The sequence below is a fragment of the Urocampus carinirostris genome, chromosome 12, assembly GCF_059441175.1.
Source record: "Urocampus carinirostris isolate Australia breed hairy pipefish chromosome 12, RoL_Ucar_1.0, whole genome shotgun sequence".
NCBI classification, from domain to species: Eukaryota; Metazoa; Chordata; class Actinopteri; order Syngnathiformes; family Syngnathidae; genus Urocampus; species Urocampus carinirostris.
The window spans coordinates 2,512,359-2,539,998 of NC_142360.1; the positions used below are offsets into that span (position 1 = coordinate 2,512,359).

The 27,640-nt window shown below is 38.9% G+C and overlaps 1 protein-coding gene and 2 pseudogenes across 6 annotated transcripts; 1 reads left to right on the forward strand and 2 right to left on the reverse strand.

Moving 5' to 3' along the window:
- Nucleotides 1-1,289: 1,289 nt before the first annotated feature.
- On the reverse strand, nt 1,290-27,339 carry ssx2ipb (synovial sarcoma, X breakpoint 2 interacting protein b). 6 transcript variants are annotated; one of them, XM_088349485.1, is made up of 14 exons: nt 26,679-26,897; nt 25,979-26,051; nt 20,494-20,645; nt 18,806-19,006; nt 17,252-17,365; nt 17,049-17,184; nt 15,897-15,972; nt 13,173-13,347; nt 12,009-12,165; nt 11,834-11,937; nt 11,623-11,772; nt 11,467-11,557; nt 6,036-6,150; nt 1,290-2,198 (listed from the first exon to the last, which is right to left on the reverse strand). In XM_088349485.1, the coding sequence occupies exons 2-14, from the start codon at nt 25,995-25,997 to the stop codon at nt 2,078-2,080; spliced, it is 1,611 nt and encodes a 536-aa protein (XP_088205611.1). In that variant the 5' UTR covers nt 25,998-26,051; nt 26,679-26,897; the 3' UTR covers nt 1,290-2,077. The 6 variants fall into 6 exon arrangements, with proteins under 6 accessions (XP_088205611.1, XP_088205609.1, XP_088205612.1 ...); XM_088349483.1 differs by having other exon boundaries at nt 11,623-11,775; nt 26,679-26,896; XM_088349488.1 differs by having other exon boundaries at nt 2,052-2,198; nt 17,255-17,365.
- LOC148354655 (U2 spliceosomal RNA) lies at nt 23,489-23,657 on the forward strand (annotated as a pseudogene).
- LOC148354656 (U2 spliceosomal RNA) lies at nt 26,733-26,899 on the reverse strand (annotated as a pseudogene).
- Nucleotides 27,340-27,640: the final 301 nt, after the last annotated feature.

Consider the following 27,640-nt stretch of genomic DNA (forward strand, 5'->3'; position numbering starts at 1 on the left):
CGCTTATCCTCAGTAGGCACACGGGAGAACTGGAGCCCATCCCAGCCATCTTCGGGCAGTGGGCAGGGGACTGAACTGGTTGCCAGCCAGTCGCAGGGCACACAGAGACAACTCACTCGCTCATTCACACCTAGGGACAGTAGGGATCGGCCGATTAACCTGACATGCATGTTTTTGGAATGTGGGAGGAAACCGGAGTGCCCGGAGGAAACCCATGCAAGCACGGGGAGAACATGCGAACTCCGCACAGGAGGGTTGGTAGCTGGATTTGAACCCATGACCTCAGAACTGTGCTGCACACGCGCTAACCACCGCGCCGCCGAGTACGGACCCAAATACTTAAAATCATCTACAATTTTACACCACTCAACCAAACCTGTTATCAACCTACCCACCACCTCTCAAAAACCTCATTACCTTACTCTTGTCTGCATTCACCTTAAGCTTCCTTTTGTTGCACACTCTATCAACTCCACTACCAAAACATTGGTGCTGATGCAGAGTCAGCCACCAAAGCAGTGTCATCAAAAATGGAAAAAAATAAAGCTCCCCCCTTCAAAAAACTAAAAAACTAAATAAAAAACCTAAACAAATTGAATACATGTAATTATAATAATAATAATAATTTCCTTTGTATTGTCATTCTTTGTAACAATGTACACAGAACGAAATGTCGATACACCTGACCCGTTGTAGCGAGTCGATGCAGCCGCAGCCAACAGAGGGCGCCGCCATTATACCAATTAGGTATGTCTCGGCCGAGGCGCGAACCAGCGACCTCCCAGTCTCAAAGCGGGCACACTACCATCTAGGCTACTGAGCTGGTATTCAGGGGGGAAATAGAAGAACAGCAATCAAATTTAACAAACAAGTATGATAGTAAAAAAAAATATATTCAAATACAGTAAAACTTCAAAAAACATAAAAAAAGAAAACATTTTCTTCCCTGAAAATTAAACAATTGTAATCATCATGAAAAATAGAAAGACATTTTAAATGAAATTAAAAAAAATAGCCAGAAAATCTGAAAAAAAAAAAAAAATTAAAAAAAAGAACTGAAGAAAAATCATTCTGAAAACCAGAAAACAAATCTCAAAACAGTCAAAATTGTTTCAAAAGCAAAAAAAGAAATACAAAAGCAGGAAAAAAAACCTGAAAAACATAAATCCTTTCAAAAAGCAGAAAAAGTATTCCACCAAACCGAAAAAAAAGAGAAAATATTCCCCAACACTCAAATGTGAAAAAACCCCCCATAAGAAACGTTTAAAAGCCTCTTAAAAATCCAATCATAGAATGCATGAGTGTTTTAATATTTTTCAAGCGTGAGCTTCCACAAGATATAAAATAACAAATAACAAATAACAAACCCGCTCACTTCCAAAATAAAATTAAAAAGAAGGGAGGGTGGGGTGTGTCCTGGATAAGTGAACTCACATTCAACGATAACTATTATTTTTTTATATTACGATCCAGCTCAAAACATTTTTTTCTACTTCTAGGGTACAATGGGTAAGAGGTGCAAAACACTTTTGAATTGTGTAAAACGGTTTTACATTTTAAAAAACACTTTTACATTAAAAGAAACACTTTTGAATTTTAGGAAACACTTTTACATTATAGGAAACACTTTTACATATCATAAAACAAAATCAGTAGTTTTGAAACAAATGTACATTTATTTCAGAGAACAACTAAACAAGACACAACCCACTTATACAAATCCAAAAACACTTTTACGTCTGAAACTTTACCAGAAAGGGAATGCTCCAACTCTAGGGCTCAACCGAAAGTGACGGCGAGAAGCGGCTGATACGAGGAGCTAATATTAATGGTTAAACATGAGCAGCAAAGACATGGACAGCGAGCGCGTATTTAAAAACTCCAAAGACTGACCACACAAAAAGCGAAACTGCGTCAAGTGTTCGCCACAAGACGAACTTGTGAAACTTGTAATTTTGTCTTATGATATGTAAAAGTGTTTCCAAAAATGTAAAAGTGTTTTGCACGTCTCGGCCACCTTAAGAGGAGGTAAAAAAAATCCCTCCACAAAATATATGCTCTAGTGCCCTTTTTTGCTTCAGACGGCGCCGTTGCCTGGCGTGAGCGCGAGGGTATTGTGGTCGGTGCCGAAGACCTGCCATTTGTGGTGCAAGGCCGGGCAGCCGGCGTCACCTGCATCTTCGCTCCTTTTGCTAGAGCTGAAAGTAAAATGAATATTTTAAAACAATATATTTGAAAATATTTCCAAAGAATATTCTAAAATACAGATAAAAATCTGAAAAAAATTATTAAAAAAAATAAAAACAATTTACGAAAAAAATGGAAAAGAATTTGTCTGGAAAAACAAAGAGCAAAAAGAACAACAAAATTTAATGAAAACAAAAACATTACATCAAATGACAATCAGAAAAATAGCAAAAAAAGTATTCTGAAAATACATACAGGGAGTGCAGAATTATTAGGCAAATGAGTATTTTGACCACATCATCCTCTTTATGCATGTTGTCTTACTCCAAGCTGTATAGGCTCGAAAGCCTACTACCAATTAAGCATATCAGGTGATGTGCATCTCTGTAATGAGAAGGGGTGTGGTCTAATGACATCAACACCCTATATCAGGTGTGCATAATTATTAGGCAACTTCCTTTCCTTTGGCAAAATGGGTCAGAAGAGGGACTTGACAGGCTCTGAAAAGTCAAAATTAGTGAGATATCTTGCAGAGGGATGCAGCACTCTTAAAATTGCCAAGCTTCTGAAGCGTGATCATCGAACAATCAAGCGTTACATTCAAAATAGTCAACAGGGTCGCAAGAAGCGTGTAGAAAAACCAAGGCGCAAAATAACTGCCCGTGAACTGAGAAAAGTCAAGCGTACAGCTGCCAAGATGCCACTTGCCACCAGTTTTGCCATATTTCAGAGCTGCAACATCACTGGAGTGCCCAAAAGCACAAGGTGTGCAATACTCAGAGACATGGCCAAGGTAAGAAAGGCTGAAAAACGACCACCACTGAACAAGACACACAGGCTGAAACGTCAAGACTGGGCCAAGAAAAATCTCAAGATGGATTTTTCTAAGGTTTTATGGACTGATGAAATGAGAGTGAGTCTTGATGGGCCAGATGGATGGGCCCGTGGCTGGATCGGTAAAGGGCAGAGAGCTCCAGTCCGCCTCAGACGCCAGCAAGGTGGAGGTGGGGTACTGGTATGGGCTGGTATCATCAAAGATGAGCTTGTGGGGCCTTTTCGGGTTGAGGATGGACTCAAGCTCAACTCCCAGTCCTACTGCCAGTTTCTGGAAGACACCTTCTTCAAGCAGTGGTACAGGAAGAAGTCCGCATCCTTCAAGAAAAACATGATTTTCATGCAGGACAACGCTCCATCACACGCATCCAAGTACTCCACAGCGTGGCTGGCAAGAAAGGGTCTAAAAGAAGAAAAACTAATGACATGGCCTCCTTGTTCACCTGATCTGAACCCCATAGAGAACCTGTGGTCCCTCATCAAATGTGAGATTTACAAGGAGGGAAAACAGTACACCTCTCTGAACAGTGTCTGGGAGGCTGTGGTCGCTGCTGCACGCAATGTTGATCGTGAACAGATCAAAGCACTGACAGAATCCATGGATGGCAGGCTTTTGAGTGTCCTTGCAAAGAAAGGTGGCTATATTGGTCACTGATTTGTTTTTGTTTTGTTTTTGAATGTCAGAAATGTATATTTGTGAATGTTGAGCTGTTATATTGGTTTCCCTGATGAAAATAAATAATTGAAATGGGTATACATTTGTTTTTTGTTAAGTTGCCTAATAATTATGCACAGTAATAGTCACCTGCACACACAGATATCCTCCTAAAATAGCTAAAACTAAAAAAGCCCCACTCCAACTTCCAAAATATTCAGCTTTGATATTAATGAGACTTTTGGGTTCATTAAGAACATGGTTGTTGTTCAATAATAAAATTAATCCTCAAAAATACAACTTGCCTAATAATTCTGCACTCCCTGTAGTTTTCATGAGAAAACAAGAAAATGATTCATAAAACAAAAGAAAATATATACAATGAAAAAAGAAAAACAAACCAAAATAAGAAATTAAAATCAGAAAAACATGGAAAAAAAGTATTGTAAAATAAGAGAAAATCACCAGAAAAACAAACAAAAAAATGAAAACCAAAGTAATACAGAAACAAACAATAAAAAAGAGAAAAGGGAAAAAATAGAATGTTAAAATAGAATGAGAATAATAAGAAAAAGAAACAAAGAAAATCGGAAATCATAAAAACAAAAATGACAAACTATACCAGGGGTGGCCAACCCGCGGCTCTCGAGCCGCATGCGGCTCTTGAACTAGTTTCATGCGGCTCTTTAGGAGCTGTTATAAACTGGTTTAATGCGGCTCTTTCGAAGCTGTAACATGACATGCATCAAGAATGTTTAGCCGGCCCTGTAATTTGCCTTCCCTACAGCTAGATGGCACTCCGACAATGAATGTCTGTTTTAGTGACGTAAAACGAGCGACGAGAAAAAATTTGTTTGACAAAATGTATTGTAGTCAATTTATGTGAAATTACCTCTTGAAAAGGCAGGTAAAAAGGCACAGCCAAACTAAAATATGAAGAAGAACACAGGACGTTTTTGCCAGAATGGGAGAGTTTATATTATTTTATTGAACGTAATGGCAAGCCTATCTGCCTTATACGTAACGCGGCATTAGCACATTTCAAAGCTTCAAATCTTCAGCGTCAATTCAGCTCACTCCACCCTAACATGGAACAGGAATTTCCAAAAGGGACTGAACTTAGTAAGAAAAAGTTGTTGACTACGAAAAGCAAAGCAGAAAAACAGTTGCATTTCTTTCAAAAAAATTATGAAACACTCTGAGACCGTAACGCTTGCTTCGTATCAGTTAGCTTGGAACATAGCACGGGCTAAAAAGCTATACAACGAAAGAGAATTCATTAAAAATGCGTCATTGACGCCTTTGAAATCTTGGCTCCTGTAGACAACAAACTAAAACAGAGCAAATCAGATGTTCAACTGTCTCGCCACAGTATGGAACGAAGAATATCCGATATTAATGCAGCTGTTGAATAACAGTTGCAACAAACTAACTGCAAGAGCTACGGATGGAGCGCCAGCCATCATCGGATCAATGAACGGGCTTGTGGGACTGTACAAAGCTGATCAAACATTTCCAGACTTTTGGGATTTCCACTGCATCATCCATAGGGAGCAACTCGTGTCTAAATCACTCAAATTTGACAACGTCATGAAACCTGTGATGGAAATCGTCAACTTCATCTGCACACATGCGCTTAACCGGAGGATATTCAGGAATATCATCGCTGAACTGGACCAAGGACTTCCAGGTGACCTGCCGCTGCACTGCACTGTGAGGTGGCTGTCAAAAAGCCAGGTATCTCGCTTCTTTGAGCTTTTGGATCCAGTGAAACTGTTCATGGAAGAGAAGGACAAGGACTATCCCAAGCTCTCAGACCTCAAGTCGATAATGGATCTGGAACAGTGCTCACAATGTTAACTGTTGAAAATTATTGATATTATCATGTTGGTGTGGTTATTTTCATCAGATCTAGTCGAGTAGAGATTTGTGTATGCGTGCGTACATGATTAAAAGATGTTTATGTGTATAATGTGGCTTTTTAGTAACAAAGAAAAAAAATAATCAACTCGCCCCCGTTAACAACTATGATGTGGGTCTTTGTAGTAACACAGACGAAAAATTGGCTCTTAGTCGCTGAATGGTTGGCCACCCCTGAACTATACCCACAAAACAAAAAAACAAACAAATAAATCAGAAATACAGGAAAAACAAAAATCCTGAAAAAAGTAAAATGATAAGAAAAACAAAATTATTTAAAAAATACAAATATGCAAACAAGAAAAAAAATCATAAATAATGATAAAAAGAATTATGAAAGAAAGAAAATGATGAGAAAACTTTAAAAACAAAAACAGAAGACATTTTAAAATAAAATATTCTAAAAAATGGAAATCGTAAAATGGGAAAACTGTGTCACCTGTTGTCGCAAATAAGGCTCAAGGCGTGAAGATCGGACGTGGAAGACGCCATGTTGCTGGGGACGGGGCCCAAACTTTCTGGGGGTGGAACTTGGGCAGGATCAATTTCCACGACTGTGGAGATCGGAAGACATTTATGAGCTTTTTTAACTTTTTTTTTTACGAGACTGCAGAGAAGCGGAAATCAAATAAGAGAGAAGTAGAGCGGGGTTACATTTTTAACGACAGAAGAACGACATTTTGAAACACAATATTCACAAATTTTAACGAGCCATTTTGATGAGTGGAGCTGAAAACAAGGACTTTTGAAAAATATATATCATTTTTTTTCTTTTTTGTGGATTTTTTTCTTTACATTATTTTATATTTTTTCTTGTTTTAATCAGAGTACCGTATTTTCTGCACTATAAGGCGCACCTAAAAGCCTTTATTTTTCTCAAAAGCTGACCATGCGCCTTATAATACAGTGTGCCTTATATATGGATCAATATTAAGTCGCAAAGTCTTGCAACTAAGGCAAGCAGCCGCCGATTAGATTTTCCCGTACAGTAGTCTGCGGTGTATGATGGGATTTATATACTGGCGTTTCATTTCCTAACCAATGTGCCAATCATCATTTGAATCAGTCACTATTGGCTAAAGTTATTCGGGGGTAAAGGGGGCAGATCCTTTTTATCATTTACAAGCTCGCATAGGCTAAAGGGGCGAAACGAAGCCTGCAATTGGCCGAAAAATATGAATGTGAATCACAGGTTGGGTTGCACTACGGCATAGAGTAAACATTTTTTACTATTCTGTATTTGTAAATATTTTACTCTCCTGGATTTACTACACTCACGGTTGTAAGAAGACCATGGTTATGTATCATTATTGAACGTGATGGCTGCAAGAGAACTTAGGTGAGCTATGCTGCTTTATATTTTCCCGGTATCTTGTTTTAGAACAATCTTGATGTTTCTGTGATGAGTCTATTTTTAAACTAAATTCAATTCAAAGTGTTTATTGTCGTATGCACAGTAAAGAACCCTGTTTCCCTGCACAATAAAATAATTTCTTTGCTGTCCACACAGTTGCCTGCAAAAAATAAAATGGAAACTAAGAAATGTTTGGCATTTCTTGAATCCCAAGACTTTAACATTCCGAATGATATTTGGAACGATGCATTTGAGTGATTGGTGAAATCGTACAGACACTGTTTCCATACATGTCTGAGACACGTATTTGCTTCTTGGCAAGCTTTTGGAATGTTAAGGGGGTAATAAGTTTGACTGAACTATCTGACTGTTTTGTCGACGTCCCCATTTTAGCGCCTTATAATCCGGTGCACCTTATGTATGGAAAATATAGGACCAAAAGCTATTTTTGGGGGGTGCACCCTATAACCCGGTGAACCTTATAGTGCGGAAAATACGGTAATTTACAAGGAGGGCATTAATGCGCTGGAACACTATCGCCGCACAGCCACTCCGTGCATACTTATGGCTTCTTATTTTAACTGGCATGTACAAGTCAAAAGGGGAGTCGACAAAAACCTGTGGGACATGGAACTGGGTTGTCTGATGTTCGCTGCAACTATGTCCGTTTTTAAGTTTAGCCAGAATTGGCAAAGGCCAATATATATATAAATATATATATATATATATATATATATATATATATATATATATCCTTTCATCCATTATCTGCATCCTTATTAGGGTCGCAGGGTTGCTGGAGCCCATACCAGCTGTCTTCGGGCAGTGGGCACACAGAGACAGGCAACTCACTCGCTCATTCACACCTAGGGACAATTTGGACCAGCCGATTAACCTGACATGACGGGGAGAATATGCAAACTCCACACAGGAAGGTTTGATCTCACAACCTCAGAACTGTGCTGCACAAGCTTAACCCTGAGCCACCGTGCTATATATATATATATATATATATATATATATATATATATATATAAATTTGGGCACCCTTGTTGTTTTATTGATTTGAATACCTTTAGCACTAATTATTGGAACTCAAAATTTGTTTAATAAACTCATTAAACCTCTACCTACATACACATGTGAAGCCAATCATGAGAAAGGGTATTTAAGGCGGCCAGTTGCAAGTTGTTCTCCTCTTTGCATCTTCTCCAAAGAGTGGCAACATGGGAGCCTCGGAACAACTGTCAAATGACCTGAAAACGAAGATTGTGCAACATCATGGTTTTGGGAAAGGATACAAAAAGCTAGCTGAGAGATTTCAGCTGTCATTTTCCACTGTGAGGAGCATAGTGATGAAATGGAAAACCACAGACACAGTTCTAGTTAAGGCCCGGGGTAGCAGGCCATGAAAGATCTCAGATAGGCAGAGGCGAAGGATGGTGAGAACAATCAAACTCAACCCAAAGACCAGCTCGTAAGGCCTACAACATGATCTTGCTGCAGACGGTGTCACTGCACATCGTTCAAATATACAATACACAAAGAGATGCTGTATGGGAGAGTAATGCGACAGAAGCTTTTTCAGCGCACATGCCACAAACAGAGTCGCTTGAGGTATGCTAAAGCACATTTGGACAAGTCAGCTTTATTTTGAAATAAGGTGCTCTAGACTGATGAAACTAAAATGGAGTTATTTGGACATAACAAGTGTATGCATGACGGAAGAAAAACACAGCATTCCAAGAAAAACACTTGCTACCCACAGTAAAATTTGGTGGTGGTTCTACCATGCTGTGGGGCTGTGTGGGTGTCCCGACGGATCACCACCTTATCGTGGTGGGGCACTTTGAGCGTCTCCATGACCCCTAGAGCTATGTCGGCGGGAGTCTCGTACTCCTGGTAGGGTTACCCAAGCCGAACAGGTCGAAGGGTAGAGTCCAGACTAAGAGTGATCCCAAAAGCTGGTGGCGGCACGCTTTGAGGCGGTTTCCTACAGACCTGGATCCCGTTAGCTGCCTGCAGTTGTAGAAAGATGCCGGTCGTCTAGGGTCTCCCTTGCCACTGGAACCATCTTCTTTACAATCAAGATAGTTGCGTTGGGGAAAGCGCACCCTTTACGCCACTTTAAAAACCGTCATTGCGCAGGTATCCTCTTTTACCTGAGTCTCCAACCACAATCCAGGATCGGACTGTTCTAACATCAGCAGACTCACAAATAAAAGAAGATGGTCATCATCAAATCGATGGACAACCCCAACGAACGAACAACGGGGCTGTGTGGCCAGTGCAGGTACTGGTAATCTAGTTAAAGTTGATTCTTGCGAACAATGCTCTAGAATCAGTGACAAAGCTGAAGTTGCGCCAGGGTTGGATACTTCAACAAAGCAATGACCCCAAACACTGCTCAAATTCTACTAAGGCATTCATGCAAGGAACAAGTACAATGTTCTGGAATGGCCATCTCAGTCCCCAGACCTGAATATTATTGAAAATCTGTGGTGTGATTTAAAGCGGGATGTCTATGCTTGGAAACCAACAAACCTAACTGAAGTGGAGATGCTTTGTAAAGAAGAATGGTCAAAAATACCTTCAACCAGAATCCAGACCCTCATTGGAAGCTATAGGAAGCGTTTAGAGGCTATTATTTCTGCAAAAGGAGGATCTTCTTAATATTTATGTAATTTTTGGGGGTGCCCAATTTATGCACCTGCCTACTTTTGTTTAGGTAATTATTGTACATATATATATATATATATATATATATATATATATATATATATATATTAAATTGGAGCGTTGATACACTGACTTGATTGTCAAACAAAGCGAGTGTAACCGTTTCTGGTGTTAGGGTTAGGGTTAGGTGATTGGAAATTCTCTGAAGAGCAGCCTTCGATATTGCAGCATTTATGTTTGAATATTGCACCAAAGACTTTAAATGCTGCAAATCAGTGCAATGGGTACTTGCAGCAAGAGGTGCCATGATCCAGGGCCTTCACGTAGATCCTTACTGTGAAGACACACACGCCAAGGAGTGCTTGTTCTTCCCTTCTAGTCAAACGGAACTGGGATCGAAACATCCATATTTTTAAAGAATAAATCTGATATGTCCTGACTTGTTCCTGGTTTATCATCTTCCGAACTATACTACTTCATGATAATTGAACTGACTCAATCGCAATTCTTTGCTCAGCTCCAGATTTTAGGCGTCTTTTCAAGGTCTTTTCTTGTTTTTCTTTCAGTCTTTATTCTTTCTTTGCTAACCTTTTTGCTAACCTGTCATTGACCCTTTTCTTCCCTTTACTCTTTGAACCAACAAAAACGCTTTGTCTTCTGGAATTGTCATAATGTTGAGCATTAGCTTGAGCAATGTCAAAAGAGTCATAAAGTTCTTCTTTGAACTCACATTCCTTGGCTTTTTGTGTTGCCGTTTGTCGTCCTCTGTTCTTTTTCTAGCAAATGCCATGCTTGAATTTTTTTTTAAAGTTTAGTCTGACAATTTTGTGGATCGTGAAATGGAATTGTTTGAATGTACTGAATATTTACCTGATGTTGATCTTTGAAAGCCAATCACTTCTTAGAGAACAAAGAAGGTCTGCTAGCCTTGTCTTCAAAAGTAGGTCAAGGGAATATATACTAGTTGAATTAGACTGATTTTGCTGAGCAGTGACTTGTGGTTAATAATTGTTTGAGATAAAAACTTACACATCTGTGGCTTATCCCAACATCTCTAGAACTCCCATTTAAGAAAGCTGATCGAAAACGCCAAACTTCTCGGCAATTGAGCTACCTCTAAAATGTATTTTATTTAGACCAAACTGCACGGTGATTGTTCTTTTGTGTAATGGAACACAATTAGGGGGTAAGACAGTGACTTTTTGCAACTTTGAAAACAAGTTCCACCCTAATTATATATATATATATATATATATATATATATATATATATATATATATATATATATATATATATATATATATATGTTGTTTCCAGAAAAAAAAATATTCCCACAACAAAAAACAATATTCCGAAAAGCAGGAAAAGATTTCCAAAAAACAGAAGAACATTGATGAATAGAAAAAAAACTGCAAAAAAACTATTCACAAAATAGAAAAATATGATCTCCCCACAAAAAAACAGTATGGGAAAAACAGGAAAATAAATATTCCTCAAAAGATAACCTAAAAATAATATACAAAAGAACAGAAGAATAAATATTCAATTAAAATTGAAAACAATTTGAAAAACTAAATACAATTAAAATCCCAAAACTACAAAAATATTAAGAACAAAAAATTAATACTACTCATAACTAAAAAAAAATATTGCCCTGAAAACTCGCAGAAAATTACATTTGGTTGATGCTGGGTGACTCAATATTTTTATGGACATGTTCTTGATCCTTTTCATACATAGTTATGGTAAGCATTGCAAAATGAGTCTTTTTTTTAAAGGTGAAATCTATGAAAAATATCCTCATACCGTGGCCAAGAGGGGCAAAACAAAAACTCACGTGAGGAGTTTTGGTTGGAGTCAGAAAGCGGCGTCAGATTCAAAAACTGCTGCTTAAGCCACATGGCGCGATCTTCTTCCAGGTTCTTTCTCTGCGAGAAGGCGAAAGACTCTGAAAAAGGGTCCGGAACGATCGTCTATTTTCCTTGGCGCTCACCTCCCGACTGAGACGAATGGCGGCCTCAGTTAAATTCCGCCTCTCCTTCTCCAAATTCCGCCTCTGCTCCTCCAGGTCCTTTCGCTCGTCTAGAAGACGGTCCTCCTGGAGTGAGGGGGACGTCTCATCCTCGCGACGGAAGTTTAGGGACTGCTGCCAGAGGTAGACAACCAGAAGATGCAATTCGGCGAAGAGAGTTTGACTCTCTTACCAGCAGGAGGTCCTGTTGCTTCTCGATGTAGTCTTTACATTGTCGGACTTCCTGTCGGAGTTGGACCATTTCCTTGGACATCCCTTGAGGGATGTTGTCGACATCTTTACATTCATTTGAGACAAATAATGTTAAGCCAGCTTTCTTAAATATATTTTTATGTGCAAGTCCTGACTTTGGGTGTCCAGCTTTTCCACGTGAGTCTTGAGTTTTGTCCATTGACGTCGGACACTATTGGGTAGCTCCTCCTGAGCGTTAAGACCAAAAAGATCCACCTTCATCATGCATGAATTCGGACTTTCTTCTTGTTCCTTGTCTGAACCCCCCTGTCCCTAAATATATAAAAAAATGATGGGCGGGGGGAAAAAAATCATATAAAATTATACAATCAAACTCAATTTAGTGAAATGAAACAATAAACAAAGGAAGTTTTAGATGATGTCATAATTTTTAAAAATTGTGACATATAAGAACTATTTTTAATAATTAAATGAATTTAAAAAGATGTAATTTCATTCAAAACAATTTCAAAGTAAAAAGAAAAATCCAGAAAATTGCAAGAAATTATTTTGAAAAACAGGGAAAAGTGTCCAGAAATATATATTTATATATTCTAAAAATCTGAATATTAAAAAAATATTAAAAAATGTGAAAATAATATCTTCAAAATAAAAAACCGTTATAACTCAACAACAACAAGATAAAATATTCAGAAAAATACCAGAAGAAAAAAACACTTAAAAAAATAAAAATACTAAATGTATTTTCGGCCCCCAAAAATCTGAATACACACAAAAAAGCAGAAACAAGAAAAAATGATAAACAATAAAAAAACATAATCTAAAAATCAGTAATATATTCCAAAAATCTGAAAAATAATTTCTAAAAAACAAAAATTAGATATGTTCCCATAAAATAGAGATAAATCCAAATATAGATATTCTGAAAATTAGAAAAAATATTTTGACAATTAAAAAAATCCTCTTAAAACAAAGAAAAATCTGAAAACTGAAAAAAAAAAATCCTAAAAGCAATCTCATTATTTCAGAAAAAAAACAGAAAATTCAGAAAAAAGGACCGAAAATATTATAAAAATACCCCCCAAAATATTTGATGAAAATAAAAGAATACTTCCAGAAATAAATATTCTGAAAAGCAGAAAAAAACAATAAAACAGCTTATGAAAATCATTCAAAAATCTAAACTCTAGTCTAAAAACTAGTCAGGAAAAAAATGTCAACAATTCAATCCAAGATTGTTCCTAAATAATTTTTTTAAAATGTGCAATTAATTGTGATATACTTATTATTCTACTCTTATTTCCTAGGTTCGGACTCACCTGGGGGTCAGCCTCGTCATGTTTGTCTCCAGCTGGCTTCCGACGACTCGTAATGTCTGTCATGTCTCTTTTCATCTGCTCTAAAACATTTTTCAGTTCGTCATTTTCCAGCACGAGTGTCTTCTGTCGGCTCTCATAGTCCCTCAGCACACTTTTGTACATCTCGCCCTCGTGCCTGCAATACAAGTAGAAAAGGTATTTTTGGGACTGTTCACGTTTGACAAGCTGGCACTACTCACACTATACCTGTGTCATTGTGCCACTGGGTTAGAGACTTTATCACCAACAGAGAATAGGAAAGACAACATCATCCGCCCTGCTCCACAGCACGGGAACACAACAGGGGGGGGTGCTCAGCCCAGCCCTCTTCACACAATTTACTCTCGACTGCGCTGCCATCCATCCCACCAGACATTAAAGTGGTGGGTTTTATTTTAGGCAACAATGAGACCCAATACAGAGAGGAGGTTAGAGGTAAGGCTGGGCCCAAAAATTCCTTCCTGACCAAACCTGGCCCGCGGATATAAAAGCCCAAACCAGCCTTGATTTGAGGTACTGGGCCTGGAGTAAACCCGAAACTGTATTTCGGCACCGCGTGCACTTTGGCACAGCAGAATGCGCTTTGGCACTGAAGTGCCTTCTTTTAAGTATGCGCGGCTCTGAAATGCGGCACTGAGATGCAGTTTTGGGTTTACTTCAGTGTCGGTTCCGCTAATCAAGTGCGCACCTCGAGGCCCAAGTGCAGTACTGAATGCACACTTCGCCCTCTAAGTGCGCAATCTTGTGCAGAAATACGCAAAGGTGCAGCGCCGAAGTGTGTTACAGTCAAGGTTAAAACCTATGGTTGAAGTAGAAAGAAGAAAAGAACACACTCGGAAACTTTTGATAGCCCCTTCCGTTGGAGGTACATGCTTCCAGAATCGGCTCAAGGAAAAACACCCTCTTTCTTTAGCAGAAGGCTCATTTATATTAAAACACAAAAAGGAAACTACACATCTGATTGATTTAAATGAACACAGGGAATGAATCTGATTGGTTTAGACAGGAATCACATATTTAAATGCAGTGTATAATTTTGGTCGCTAAATGCATGTGAGTATAATTAATGAGTAAACTTTATAAACACAATGCGTCTTTGCGAGGAATTTGGGAGTGTCAAGGTCAACTTGACTAGCTATCTAGCAGGCCTCAAAGTGGCCTTCAAGTTGTATGGGTTCGCAGAAAGGAGTTCTGTGCACCTGTTTCATAACAGATAGGGAGCTTACCAGTGGCCTCCAAGTTGTAGAGACAAAGTTCTTTTAAGTTGGGAAGCTAACTCTTGACCTTGAAGGCGCTCGCTAAAAGTATAGAAGTAAGAGTAGAATATAGTATAAAAGGCACACAGAGCAACAATCCAGAGCATCCTAGGCCTCAACGTGGCCAAGTGGTATGGCAGTTGCACTACATAGGAGAGAAAACAACTGCAATGGGTTGTCAAGATTGCATGCGGCATCTTGGGCCGCCCCTTTCCTGACTTTGAATACATATATCGGGGCAAAATATAGAGGAAAGAGCAAAGGCCATCGCCACAGATCCCAGCCACCAGGGCCACAGACTGTTTGGAAGCTGTGCAAGAACATCCACGCCACCACAAACAGACCGAGATACTTTTTTTTTCCAGAACTTTCAATTTCATCAGCCCCACCACCAACGTCTTGACTACAGGACAATAACTTATAGGCAGTGAGCCACAGCACAAATCACTTTACTTCTCAGATGCATTTTGACACAACACAGAATCGTCTTGGGCCATGATAGGTTGGTCGTTTTGGTTGTAATATTTCTCAGAATTCACTGTGTGGATATAAATTGTTTTTATATTCCTAAATATAAAAACAATCTTTCTCACACACAAACACACACACACACACACACACACACAAACACACACACACACACACACAAATTAACGTTTCAATAATCAGTCTAATGCATCTCTTGTACGTTTATCAGTCTTGTACTCTTATTTTGAAGTCGCATTTCAGGTGTATTTTTCTGTTTCCAGTGTGAATAAAAGTTAGCTTCACACACGGGAGGTGCCAGTGCTGCCGAGGTCCTGGCCCGGATGGGCTACTCGACAGTGCTCTCCCGATTGGGAATTTTATTTACCCTAATGCTTATTTTTATTTGAGTAATTTTGCCAACATAGAGTTTATATAAGTTTTAACTTTAACAGCCAGCACGGCAAGGTAGTGGTTAGCGCGTGCGCGGTACTGTTCTGAGGTCACGAGATTGAACCTTCCTGTGTGGATTTTGCATGTTCTCACCGTGCTTGCGTGGGTTTCCTCCGACATTCCCCAAAACATGCAAGTCAGGTTAATTGCCCGTTCCATATTGTCCCTAGGTGTGAATGAGCGAGTGAGTTGTCTGTCTCTATGTGCCCTGGGACTGGCTGGCAACAGGTTTAGGGTGTCCCCTGCCCACTGCCCGAAGATAGCTCGGTTGGGCTCCAGCTCCCCTGCGACTCGAATGAGTATATGCAGTGCAGATAATGGAAGGATGGACAGAATCATCATGGGAAAAAACATACATTGTCTTTTCCTTTTTGTATATATTTGATTTCATATTATTGTAATCTGTTTGAACTTTCTTTGTAAACACTGCACATCAAGGTTGCAAAGAAATTCATTAGCATTTTATGGTAATGACAATTAAGACAATCTTGAATCTTGATAGGTTTCTTACTTTACTTCTGTCTTCTGCGTCTTCCAGAGACTTCTCTTGCCGTCTGCTCTTACCAGTTTGCAGGACATGTCGATGCCTAAAAAAACAAACAGAAAGTTAGTGAAAATGCAACAGAGATAGCTGAGCAATAACGGACGAAAATTATGTCATGTTATGGGACCAATATGAAAAGAGCATATAATTACTCACTATAATATCTAATCAGACGACTCTTTGATTTTCTTTTGAAGTAAGAACAAAGCTTGGTTGTGTCTCATCTCTACCTTTTTAATGAGTGCGAGGCAGGGGAGAGCTCAGCCATAATCAATCGATTGGCTCAAGACGTCTCCAGAATGTGATAAGCATATTAGTTCCTTATTAGATTGGGATTTTCTTTTGAAGAGCATAACTTGATTGTGTCTCCTCTCTACTTCTTTTCAATAAGAGCGAGGCAATGGAAGGCTCGGCCATAATCAGTTGAATGGCTCAAGACGTCTACGTGATACGTTTTGAGCATTTTTGTTCCCTATTAGATTTTGATTTTCTTTTGAAGAGCAAAACTTGGTTGTGTCTCCTCTCTACCTCTTTTTAATGAGTGCAAGCCAGGGGAGAACTCCCATTTCAGAAGACTGAATTTGTTACAAGGATTCTAAACATTTATGTTCCATTATTAGAATATATTTATATTTTTGATACAAGCAGTAGCACAACTTAATGTCTCCTTTCTACCTCTTTATCATGTACGTGTGACACTGGAGAGCTTGTACATAAATATATTTTCAAAAAAAGAACAGAAGATATTCTGAAATTCAGATGTTTTAAAAATTAAAAACAGAAACAAAAAAAAAAATATTGAAAATATAAGTATGTATTCCCAAAATTTGAACATGAAATATTCTTGATTACAAATTTAAAAAAATCTATAAAAAAAGAACAACAGTTGAAATATGTTATAAGAAAAAAGACAATTATTCCCAAAAAAAGAAGAAAAGATCAACGGTCAAAAATCCCCCCAAAATATTGTGTCAATCAGAAAAGGCATGTTTATTGAAAACCCACGAAGTTATTGTAATTGAAACTGATGTATTGATTTAGTGCTATGGGTAATAAAAAAATCAGTTATGCTGCATCCTGAAAAATTAGCTAAGATCCGAAATGGAAAAAAAAACAAACCAAGTTTTTTGTCCTTTTTGTCCACCAGAAGCTGACTGAGTCTCTCCTTGAGTTTGTGGAAGTCTCTCTCCTTCCTCTTCATGTCGTGGTTGTACTGGCAAGCCCGACTGGAGATGATGTTCTGCAGCTTGTGGACCTGCCCCATAAACGTCAATCAACCAGGGGGTGTGGATAAAATAATGATATCATCATCCTGCGCCTACCACCTCTTCCTTTTCCTTCTTCAGGAAGCTCTGCAGATTTTTGATTTTGGTCAGGAGTTGGCGTTCCCTTTCTGAGAGTGCCGTTCTCTCTCGTCTGGCGAGTTCTAGCTGCTCCTGTGAAAAAAAAACAGAGCAGCCCATTATTGTGAAAAAAATTGTTAAAATAACAGTAATAATTCACAACTAGAATTCACGGGAGCTTAGTATGGAATTAAAGCGTGTACATTAAAAGAAAATACTCTAAGGAATCCTCAAAAATATAACTTGGCATAATTCCCAAGCCTAACAATATGGCTGAAGCAGCTGAAAAGAGTCTATAGCTAGAGTTGGTCAGACCTGGTAAAGGTGGCTAACCTTAGTAGCTAGCGCAGGCATGTCCGTGGGCCAGTTAAAGCCCGACATCAAATTTTACCTGGCCTGCAGACAACACCAAAAGTAATAATAAGTCGCCAACCAGTAAAATTGACCGCAGTATAAAATTTATTTTTATGAAAAAAATATTACCATTTCACCAGATTATGGCAGTAAGCCCTTTGGCCACTTTGCTCTTGCATTCCGTGACAATTTTAGCCCAGCCAATTGCTGAAATGGCGACTCTAAATTAACAGACACAGCAGCCGCTTCCAGGACAACTAGAAATTGGAGTATTTTATTCACTGAAATCCAAAACAACTGCGTCTGCCTAATTTGCCAAGAGACTGTGGCTGTTTTCAAAGCATGTAACGTCAAGAGGCACTCCCAGGCGAAACATGCTGACTACAAAAAGCTAATTAGAAAAGAAAGCTGTGAAAAGGTGAAACAACTGGATGCTGTTTTAACGACACAACAGTGCCTTTTCACGAGACCCAGGGAGTGAAATAAAAATGCTACAAAGGTAATCTAAGAGGTTACAACGCTGATCGCCAAGCACTGCAAACTTTTGTGAATTGATTAAAAACTGTTTGATAAATTGCCAGGCTGAATGGTCGACCCTCACACATTTTCAGCGTAACAAATCTGGCCCTGTTTCTCAAAGGTTACGACACCCCCGGCTAGACTGAGAAGCCACTTGAAAGGTCAGTAACATATTGCAAGAGCAAGCTTTATTTACACAAAGCAGGTGATAATAATCACCGCTGCCAGGTGGCTCAGACAAGTGGCTAGCAGTTCAGGGTGTCCCCTGCCCACTGCCCGAAGACAGCTGGGATCGGCTCCATCACCCCCGAAAACCTCCTGAGGATAAGTGGTGGAGATAATGGATGGATGGAAGATGCCTGAACCACTTAGCGACATTTGCTTGCATTGCCAGCTTTGGGAGGATAAAGCAAGCTCTATTTACAGGGAGCAGCTAACAAGAATAGCAGCTACTGGCAAGCCATAGCAGCCAAGTAGTTAACATGGGTCGCTAAAGAAGGAAACCGTGGAAAAAAAGATGTCTGAAAGATGGGGCTCATTTTGGGCTCAGCTGTCCGTAGTAAATGGCTGTTAAGTGCTTCTTGAACTCATTACAACTTTTGTCGCTCATCACAATGAAAACATTGAATTCCAAAGACGTGTTTAACGTCTTTTTTTTACCTTTAATCTATCACTGGTATTCTGCAGCGAGTCCACATTGTTGCTCAACTTCAGTTGCTCCGCCTCCAAGTCGTGCAAGGCTCCTATGTTTCTTCTGTGCATCTGCAGCAGCTCGTACATGCAATTGAGCGCGGAAATGACGTCAACTTCCGAGCTGCTCAATTGGCTCCAGATCGGGGGGAGATTCAGAGATAACATCTCCTGATCATAAAATAAATGGGCAGCTTTTTATTAATAAATAACAAAAATGTGAGGGCCAAAAGTGCTCGTCTCTGTTACTTTATGCACTAAATAACTCCATATCCGGTGTGTTATGTCCTGTTCTTATTGAACTTCCATGTTCTGCGTGGTTGCTTCCATTGGAATTTTGCTTGTTTTATCCACAAGGGACTACAGAGTCTATGTTGACCTATCACGATTTGTACTGTTAGAGTTCTAACATATCTTAAGGTGTCTTCCATTAATGTGTTTGTTCAGTTTGATCTAGTTAGTGTCCCTACATATTCTGCATTGTTTAACTTTCATGTATTGTTAAGTCAGAGTTAGTTAGTGCCCTAACCTATTTCGTGTTGTCTTTCTTGTTTTTGTTTAGTTATAGAGAGTTTGTCTTAAAACATGTCCCGAGTTATTTTCCTTTTATGTTTATTTAAGTCAGAGCTAGTGTCCTAACATATCGCGTGTTAGCTTTTTCTCATGTTTTGTTCAGTTGTCATTAGATAGTGTTCTGACATATTCTCAGCCATGTTTTTTGTGTAGCCCATAATCACAAGAAGTCTCAAAGGGCTGTAGAGATTGCAGACTAGTCTAAATTAATTTCAACAATAGCAATTAACTAAACAATAGACAAGAAAACAGAAAACATTAAATATCAAGTATAGTAAAAAAACACACATACATGGCTTTAAGGGGCAGTGTGTAATAGTACCTTCATTTAGTAAAAAGAATATTGATTTCAATAATGGGCAAAAATACATAAACCAACATATTCTGCATTGTCCTTTGTTTGTGTTTCTGTCCAGTTAGAGCTAGTAATTTTTCCAACATTTCATTCACTGTATTTCGATTAGTTTGAGTTACTGTCTGAACATATTCTGTGTTGTCTTCCTTTAATTTTTTGTTCAGTTAGAGCTAAATAGCATTGTAACATTTTTTTAAATTGTCTTTTGGTATTTTTGTTTGTTTCCTCGCATAATCTGTGTTGTACCTCACATATTGTTCAGTTGGAGCTAGCTTCTCAAAATGCTCTGAATTGTCCTTTCAAGTTTTGCTTCATTTAGTGTTCCAACATGTCATTAATTATCTTCCTTTAGGTTTTTATTTAGAGGTAATTACTGCCCCAATATAATTTGTCTTGTGCCTTTCATGTTTTTGTTCAGTAAGAGCTTTTTAAGGCATGCATTATATATCATAGTTTTGTTGTCATGGCACACTCGTTAACATGTACAGTATTTCGTGTGTCTCTTCCTGTTTTCTTCTGTTTGAGCCAGTTAGTGTCGGATCATGATGTAGTTCTAAGCACACGCGAGTAGGTTCCCTGTGTCCTCTTGATTTAGTGTTTTGTTCATGTGAATTCTGCTGGTTCGAGTAAACGTCACTTTTCTGTTTCTGTACAGTGTACACTATCCGCTACCGATTGAGAGTACTTTTAATAAATCCTCATAATACTGCAAAGGTCAAAGTTTTCTCACCTGATTGATATGGGTCAAACATTCCGGCACGTTCAGCTCACTGCAGAAAGTCATGAGCGCGTATGTTTTTCCCTGTAGAGACAGCTGCCCCGTCAGGGAACAATTTAGACCTTTCACGGATTTGTTGTGGACGTCCTTGACGTCCTTGTGATCTGAGGACACAAAACACAATGTGAGTAAGCAAGCTTACATTTTATAGCTAATCACAATATTGAAACATAAATATTTTGTTTGTTTGTTGTACATGATTCAATTGTTTGTTTGTTTGTACATGATTCAAATTGAATCGTTTCTTGTACATGATTCAATTGTTTGTTTGTTTGTACATGATTCAAATTGAATCGTTTCTCCGGCGCCGTCATGAATGGCAGCCACTCCAGCAGCTCCCGTGTTATTTTCGATTGTTCTCAGTTATTTTCGATTGTTCTCAGCTTAGGGATGCTGCTGGAAAAGTGAATTTCCCTTCGGGGATGAATAAAGTATCTATCTATCTATCTATCTATCTATCTATCTATCTATCTATCTATCTAATAACTCCATATATATATATATATATATATATATATATATATATATATATATATATATATATATATATATATATAAATATATGATTGGCTGGCAACCAATTTAGGGTGTCCCCTGCCCACTGCCCGAAAATAGCTGGGTTGGGCTCCAGCACCCCCGCAACCCTAATGAGGATAAGCGGTGCAGAGAATGGATGGATATATATATATATATATATATATATATATATATATATACATACATACATATATTTATATACATACATACATATACATATATACATAAACCATGGATTGTGAAAGTATTTGAGTGAGGATCCTTGAATGATTCAATGTTGATCTAAAGACTAACAATGAAAAATGGATCCCACCTGTGTGTAATCAGGTCTCTGTAGAAATGAACCTGCACTGTGATAGTCTCAGCTCTCTGTTTAAAGCGTAGAGAGCATCAATCAAGATGGCGGTGCCCTTGTTCGGCTGCGGCTACATCGGCTCGCTGCAGTTTTTTTACACTTCGGCCATAAAACCCAGTCTTTGACTCAGTTTTGACGGCGCCCAAAGTCAACTCAAACTGCAGATTAATATACGATCGCAGTTTTTGTTGCTGGCTATGCGATCATCCAGACATCAAGCGCTCTGTGCTACAACCACTCGGGAGTGTTTATTCAGCCACGGACTGCTACATCAACAAGACCCAGCGGCCTACAAAGCAGCGAAGCAGAGTGGCAAGAGTGGTGTGCCGGAGGAGGAAGCGAGGTTGTCGGGCCGGGCTAACCGCCAGGCTAAAGGCTAAACCCTTCAAAACGCCTCTCCCATCCATTTTCCTCTCCAACGTTCGCTCTCTGGACAATAAACTGGACCATTTACAACTGGAAGTAACATAGAACCGCGAGATGACGAACTGCTGCGCTAAAATTCTGACGAAGACATGGTTAATCTTATCTATCCTGGCTGACGCCCAAGGAAACTGTGCGGGTCAGATGTATCGACATTTCGTTCTGTATACACGTGTACACGAATGACAATAAAGTAAATCTGAATCTGAATCATGAAGAACAAGGAACATACCAGGCAGGTCTGAGATACTGTTGTGGAGAAGTTTAAAGCTGGATTTGGATACAAAAAGATTTCCCAAGCTTTAAACGTCACAAGGAGCACTGTTCAAGCAATAATATTGAAATGGAAGGAGTATCAGACAGTGGTCAAGATCAAGTGATCAAGATCGGGCCGTCCCCCCTAAACTTTCAGCTCATACAAAGAAAACTCATCAGAGATGCAGCCAAGAGGCTGATGATCACTCTAGATGAACTGCAGCTGAGGTGGGAGAATCTGTCCATAGTCGTATACTGCACAAATCTGGCCTTATGGAAGAGTGGCAAGAAGGAAGCCATTTCTTAGTCGTTTAAAGTGACCACAATCCACCTGGGAGACACACCAAACATGTGGAAGAAGGTGCTCTGGTCAGATGAGACCAAAATCAAACTTTTTGGCAACCGTGCAAGATGTTATGTTTGGTGTCAAAGCAGCACGGCTCATCACCCTCAACACACCATCCCCACAGTCAAACATGGTGTTGATGATGGAAAGATGGATGGAGCCAAATACAGGACCATTCTGAAAGAAAACCTGATGGAGTCTGCAAAAGACCCGAGACTGGGATGGAGATTTGTCTTCCAACAAGACAATGATCCAAAACATAAAGCAAAAGCTACAATGGAATGGTTCACCAAAAAAACATATCAAGGTGTTAGGGGCCGGTCACACAGACATTTGCGGCTGAATGACGGCCAGAAATTTCTGCCTTTGAGGCGGACGCTATTGGACGTATTGAGCTCACCATTGAAACGTGATAAAGCTGTGCTTAACTCGAGTTCGGGAATTTGCGCGCGGGTGGCAGCGCGAAACACTTTTGGCCTGCTCAATTCTTCTGAGCGCGGGTACACAGCCTTTGACGAGCGTAGTGAGGCTTAAACACGGCCAGAAATTTATGATCGTGAAGCAGATGCCGCTGAGGCGCTGTTGGACGTTTTGAGCCCGCAATATAGACGAGCTAGAGCTGTGCTTTACTCGCGGTCGCAAATTTTCACGTGGTTGGGCGCGCTCAAAACTTTTGAGCAGCTCAAAAGTTTGAGCACATGTTTAAAACGTGTGCCGCACACGTGGTCAACACAAGTTAATGACGCGGAAATGACGTGCTATGGTCGCGGCCAGGGCGCAGTTACACTTGGGTAGGACGGGAAATTTCAGCGGGTAATCGTGGGTGGAGCATAGTAATAGCATGTTCTGTGCCTGTATCGCGGTGTTATTACGTGAAATTAGCGTGTTACGCATGTGACAGTCAAACGCCTTTCTCTGCGTATAAACAGCGCAAATGCCGAGCGTGCTCGTGACGTCAAAGGGCTGAACATGGATCCCCGTCAGCGTAGTTTCTCTTCATTTCGAATAAATCATTCGGTGCATCCGAAATGGTCGCAGCAAGGCTTTAAAGCTAGTACCTTAATTAGGCCTTTTAAAAAAACATACCGTACTTATCTTCCTCCTTTGATTTTTGCATTTCGGAGATGGAATATGAGCTTGCTCTGTCCACTCCACGCATCAGCCCGGTATTGCAGTACCTCCGGGAACGGTGCATTCGCAATGATCGCAGCAAGGCTTTAGGGCTAGGACCTTAGCTTGGCTTTTTGGCTGAGAGTAAGTGTCCCGGCTCCTAGGCTTTGTAGTGTATTATGAACTGACCGATAACGGATAATGGATAATGAATGACGAAGATAGATCAATAACCCTTAAAAACCCCTTTTGGCTGAGATTAAGAATCCCAGCTATTAAGCCTTAATACACGATATGATTATTATCGATAATGAATAATGAGTAAAGCAGATAGAATCAAAATCCTAAAGACCCACCCCCTCTTCGTCAACGTAACAACTTCGTCTCAATCCATTATTATAACTTGACAGTTCTTTTCACGATAATAAAATAAAAATAATGCTATAGCTTGAAATCTTGTTCCTCACGAGACTGTGATTTGTTCTATTATGTTATTCTACAGCTCGGTTCCAAGATTAGCGTTCCCCCGCTACTACAACCACGTTTACATCGTCCAATCTCACATTTAACGAATCTAATGGCGAATATACAATCAAAACCTCTTCATCTTGCATTTGTTGGAAATGTGATACAGATTAAACAGTTCCGTCATTGTTTTTGTTGTGAACGTAATTTGACGATAGATCCTCCCCCCCTCGCGTGAACGCGCATTCTCCTGCGCTCCCAACGAAAGCGATCGTATTCTATATAAAACGCTCATTAAAACTATAAAGCGAGCTAATTATAATGATTGGGAGATCCTAGTCTATATAACGCGTTTATTTAAACAAAAAATTGCGATCTTATTTTACAAAATGCGTTTGTTCATATGGAAGAAAAAGTCACGCGAGGGGGTGGGGCGGTTTGGTTGTTGCGTAGGAGTCGGATTTGGGCACATCACCGGCTCGGCAGTTTTCATACACGTGGTCTAAACACGGAAATGACACGCAAATGACGCGATGAGAGGAAGCGGAACAGTCGCCGGCGTCTTTTTTCCGGCCACACCACAGGTCAAAAGCGGGTTGGCCATTTTTGCGCATTTTCCATTGCGGGCAAACACGGGCGAAAAAAAATCCCAAAATTTTAGCCGTCATTCAGCCGCAAATGTCTGTGTGACCGGCCCCTTAGAAGGGCCAAATCAAAGTCCAGACCTCAATTGAGAATTTCTGGAAAGACCTGAAAACTGCTGTTCACAAACGCTTTCCATCCAACCTCACTGAGCTTGAGCTCTTTTGCAAGGAGGAATGGGCGAAAATATCAGTTTCTCAATGTGCAAAACTGATAGACACACCCCGAGCGACTTGCAGCTGTAATCGCAGCAAAAGTATTAAATACAAAGTATTAATTCAACGGGGCTGAATAATTTTGCACACCCGCTTTTTGGTTTTTTTATTTGTTAAAAAAGTTTAAAACATCCAATAAAGTGTGTTCCAATTCATAATTTTGTCCTAGTTATTGTTAATTCTTCACAAGAAATTACAGTTTTATATCTTTGTAGTCTGAAATGTGGCAAAAGGTCACAAAGTTCAAGGGGGCCAAATAGTTTCGCAAGCCACTGTATGTATGTATATTTTCCTATATATTCCTTCCATTTTTTTCCCCATTGTAACAGGAATTCAGGTCAAAAAAAGCAGCCTATGATTTATTTAATTCTGGCTTGGAAAATGAGCACAAGAAGGAGGTTAAGATTCCCAAGGTGACTGAGCTACATACAAGCGCCAGAAGTCAAAAGTGCAACAACAAATATGGGACAGAGGCCCTAATAACATTGTATTTCTGGTCCTATCATTCATAACTTGCCAGCAGTTACTAATTAGCCCGGAGGTCAATATGAGTAGTGCGCACAACCCCCCATATATATATATATATATATATATATATATATATATATATATATATATATATATATATATATATAACATTTATAAAAAGAGAAAACTTTAACACATTTTTTTTTTTAAATAAATAGATATTGAAAAGAATTATGAGCAATTAAAAGAAATATTTTGAAAATTGGACAAAAATATTAATAAAAACAAAACAAAAAAAGCTGCAAAACAGAAAATATTCCAAAAATTTAAAAAAACACAAAAAATATTGTATTCCATAGAACAGGAGAACTTACTTTACAAACAATAATAAAATATGCTGAAATCAACAAAAATGTTCTGAAAGATAGAAATAAACCATTCCCAAAAACTAAAAATGTTTCAAATATTTGAAAAATTTAAATTCTAAAATTTAGGAGAAACAAATCTAAAGGAGGAGAAAAATATACTGAAATACATATTCTTTAAAACTTAAAAAAAATATTCATAAAATATCATTCGTTACATTAGAGATTTCATTCGAACTATTCTTCTTGAACTCACCCGAAGACGACTCGGGCATGGTTTAGTCTGATCTTTTTCAAAATCCGTTAGCTATGAACTTCCAAAATGAAGCCTGAAGTTTGGATAAAGAATCATTTAAAATTGATACAGAATCATTTAAAATATAAATCAATTGCTTCATCGGGGCACAATAACAGATCTTTGGCCGCCAGGCCTATAAAGCACTGGAAACCCTGCTCAAAAACATTGGAAATAGGTGAAACTCATGGTAGAATTTTACTTTAAAAATAAATGCAATTTGTGAAATTGTGCACTATTTACGAAGCATTATTGTTTTATTTAGCAGGTGACCCACATCTTATCTCCATGCTCTTTTACTTAGTTGATCACACTAATCCCTTGCAGACAGTATGGCGATTTATGTGCACAATAGGGCACTCAAATAATCCCCTCCCTTACTACAGCTAATTGGGGTTGTCAGATGTGTGTTCAGTTATAATCATTGCAATATGATTTTGCAAGTAAAATTGTGAAACTTCAAAGTTAAACAACATGTGTACAGTTTTTAAAATTAAGTCGACTTTTTAAGGGTTGAAATTTTTTACTGTATAGTTTTAAAAGCGGGGGGGGGGGGGGGGTATGGGGGATTTTTAAGGGTTATTGTTCTATCTTCTTTATTCATTATCCATTATCGGTCAGTTCATAATACGCTACAAAGCCTAGAAGACGGGACACTTACTCTCAGCCAAAAGGCCAAGCGAAGGTCCTAGCCTTAAAGCCTTGCTGCGATCATTGCGAATGCACCGTTCCCGGAGGTACTGCAATACCGGGCCGATGCGTGGAGTGGACAGAGCAAGCTCTTATTCCATCTCCGGATTGCAAAAATCAGTTAGTACACATTGCTAGAATGACTACATGGGTTCTATAGCATTTCCACAAGTCAAAAACTATAGAAATGATCCCGAAGAGTATGTACCTTCAAGTTCATCTGAAAATCTGATAAAATGATTGAAACGAAAAAATACGCTAAAAGAGAGCTCACAATGACGGCAACAAATGTAATCATTTGAATAAGACGGTCAAAATTATGACACGCTTTATTACGAGGGAATACACATGAGGTCAGAGAAATCATCATATATTGTGTATTTTATTTTTGATTATTTTTGCACAAAAGAGGTCAGGTGTACACGGCAGCCGGTGACGAAAACTGCCCACAAAAATTTTCGATTAGCATCAGAATTTGATGCCGATTCTAATAAATGTTATATCAATTGTGGTGGACGAAAAAAGGTTGTAAAAAAAGAAGAAACACTCACAAAGAGTCATTTTGGTCCTCCTGCCCTCTTCCCACAGCTTGGTTTTGCGAATTGTGGCACTCAAAGCAATGCAGCTCGCTGATTAGCCCCTGTGTCGCTCAGCAACGTACAACAACGCTTATGATTGGCTTTTAAATTAATGACTTGTATTCGTTGTCAAAAGTGTTTGGGTTAGCAAATGCACTTGGAAATTATTTTGATCACTTTTAAGGCACTTGTTTGAATAAAAAAGTAATATTGAAAAATATTTAATATGTTTTGGGATATTTTTTTTGTTATGGAGGAGCCCGCGTCGTTACTTGAACTGCGAAAATCTAATTAAGTCATAGTTTTATTATGAATACACAAATATAGACAACATGTGAGAAAAAAAAATGATTAT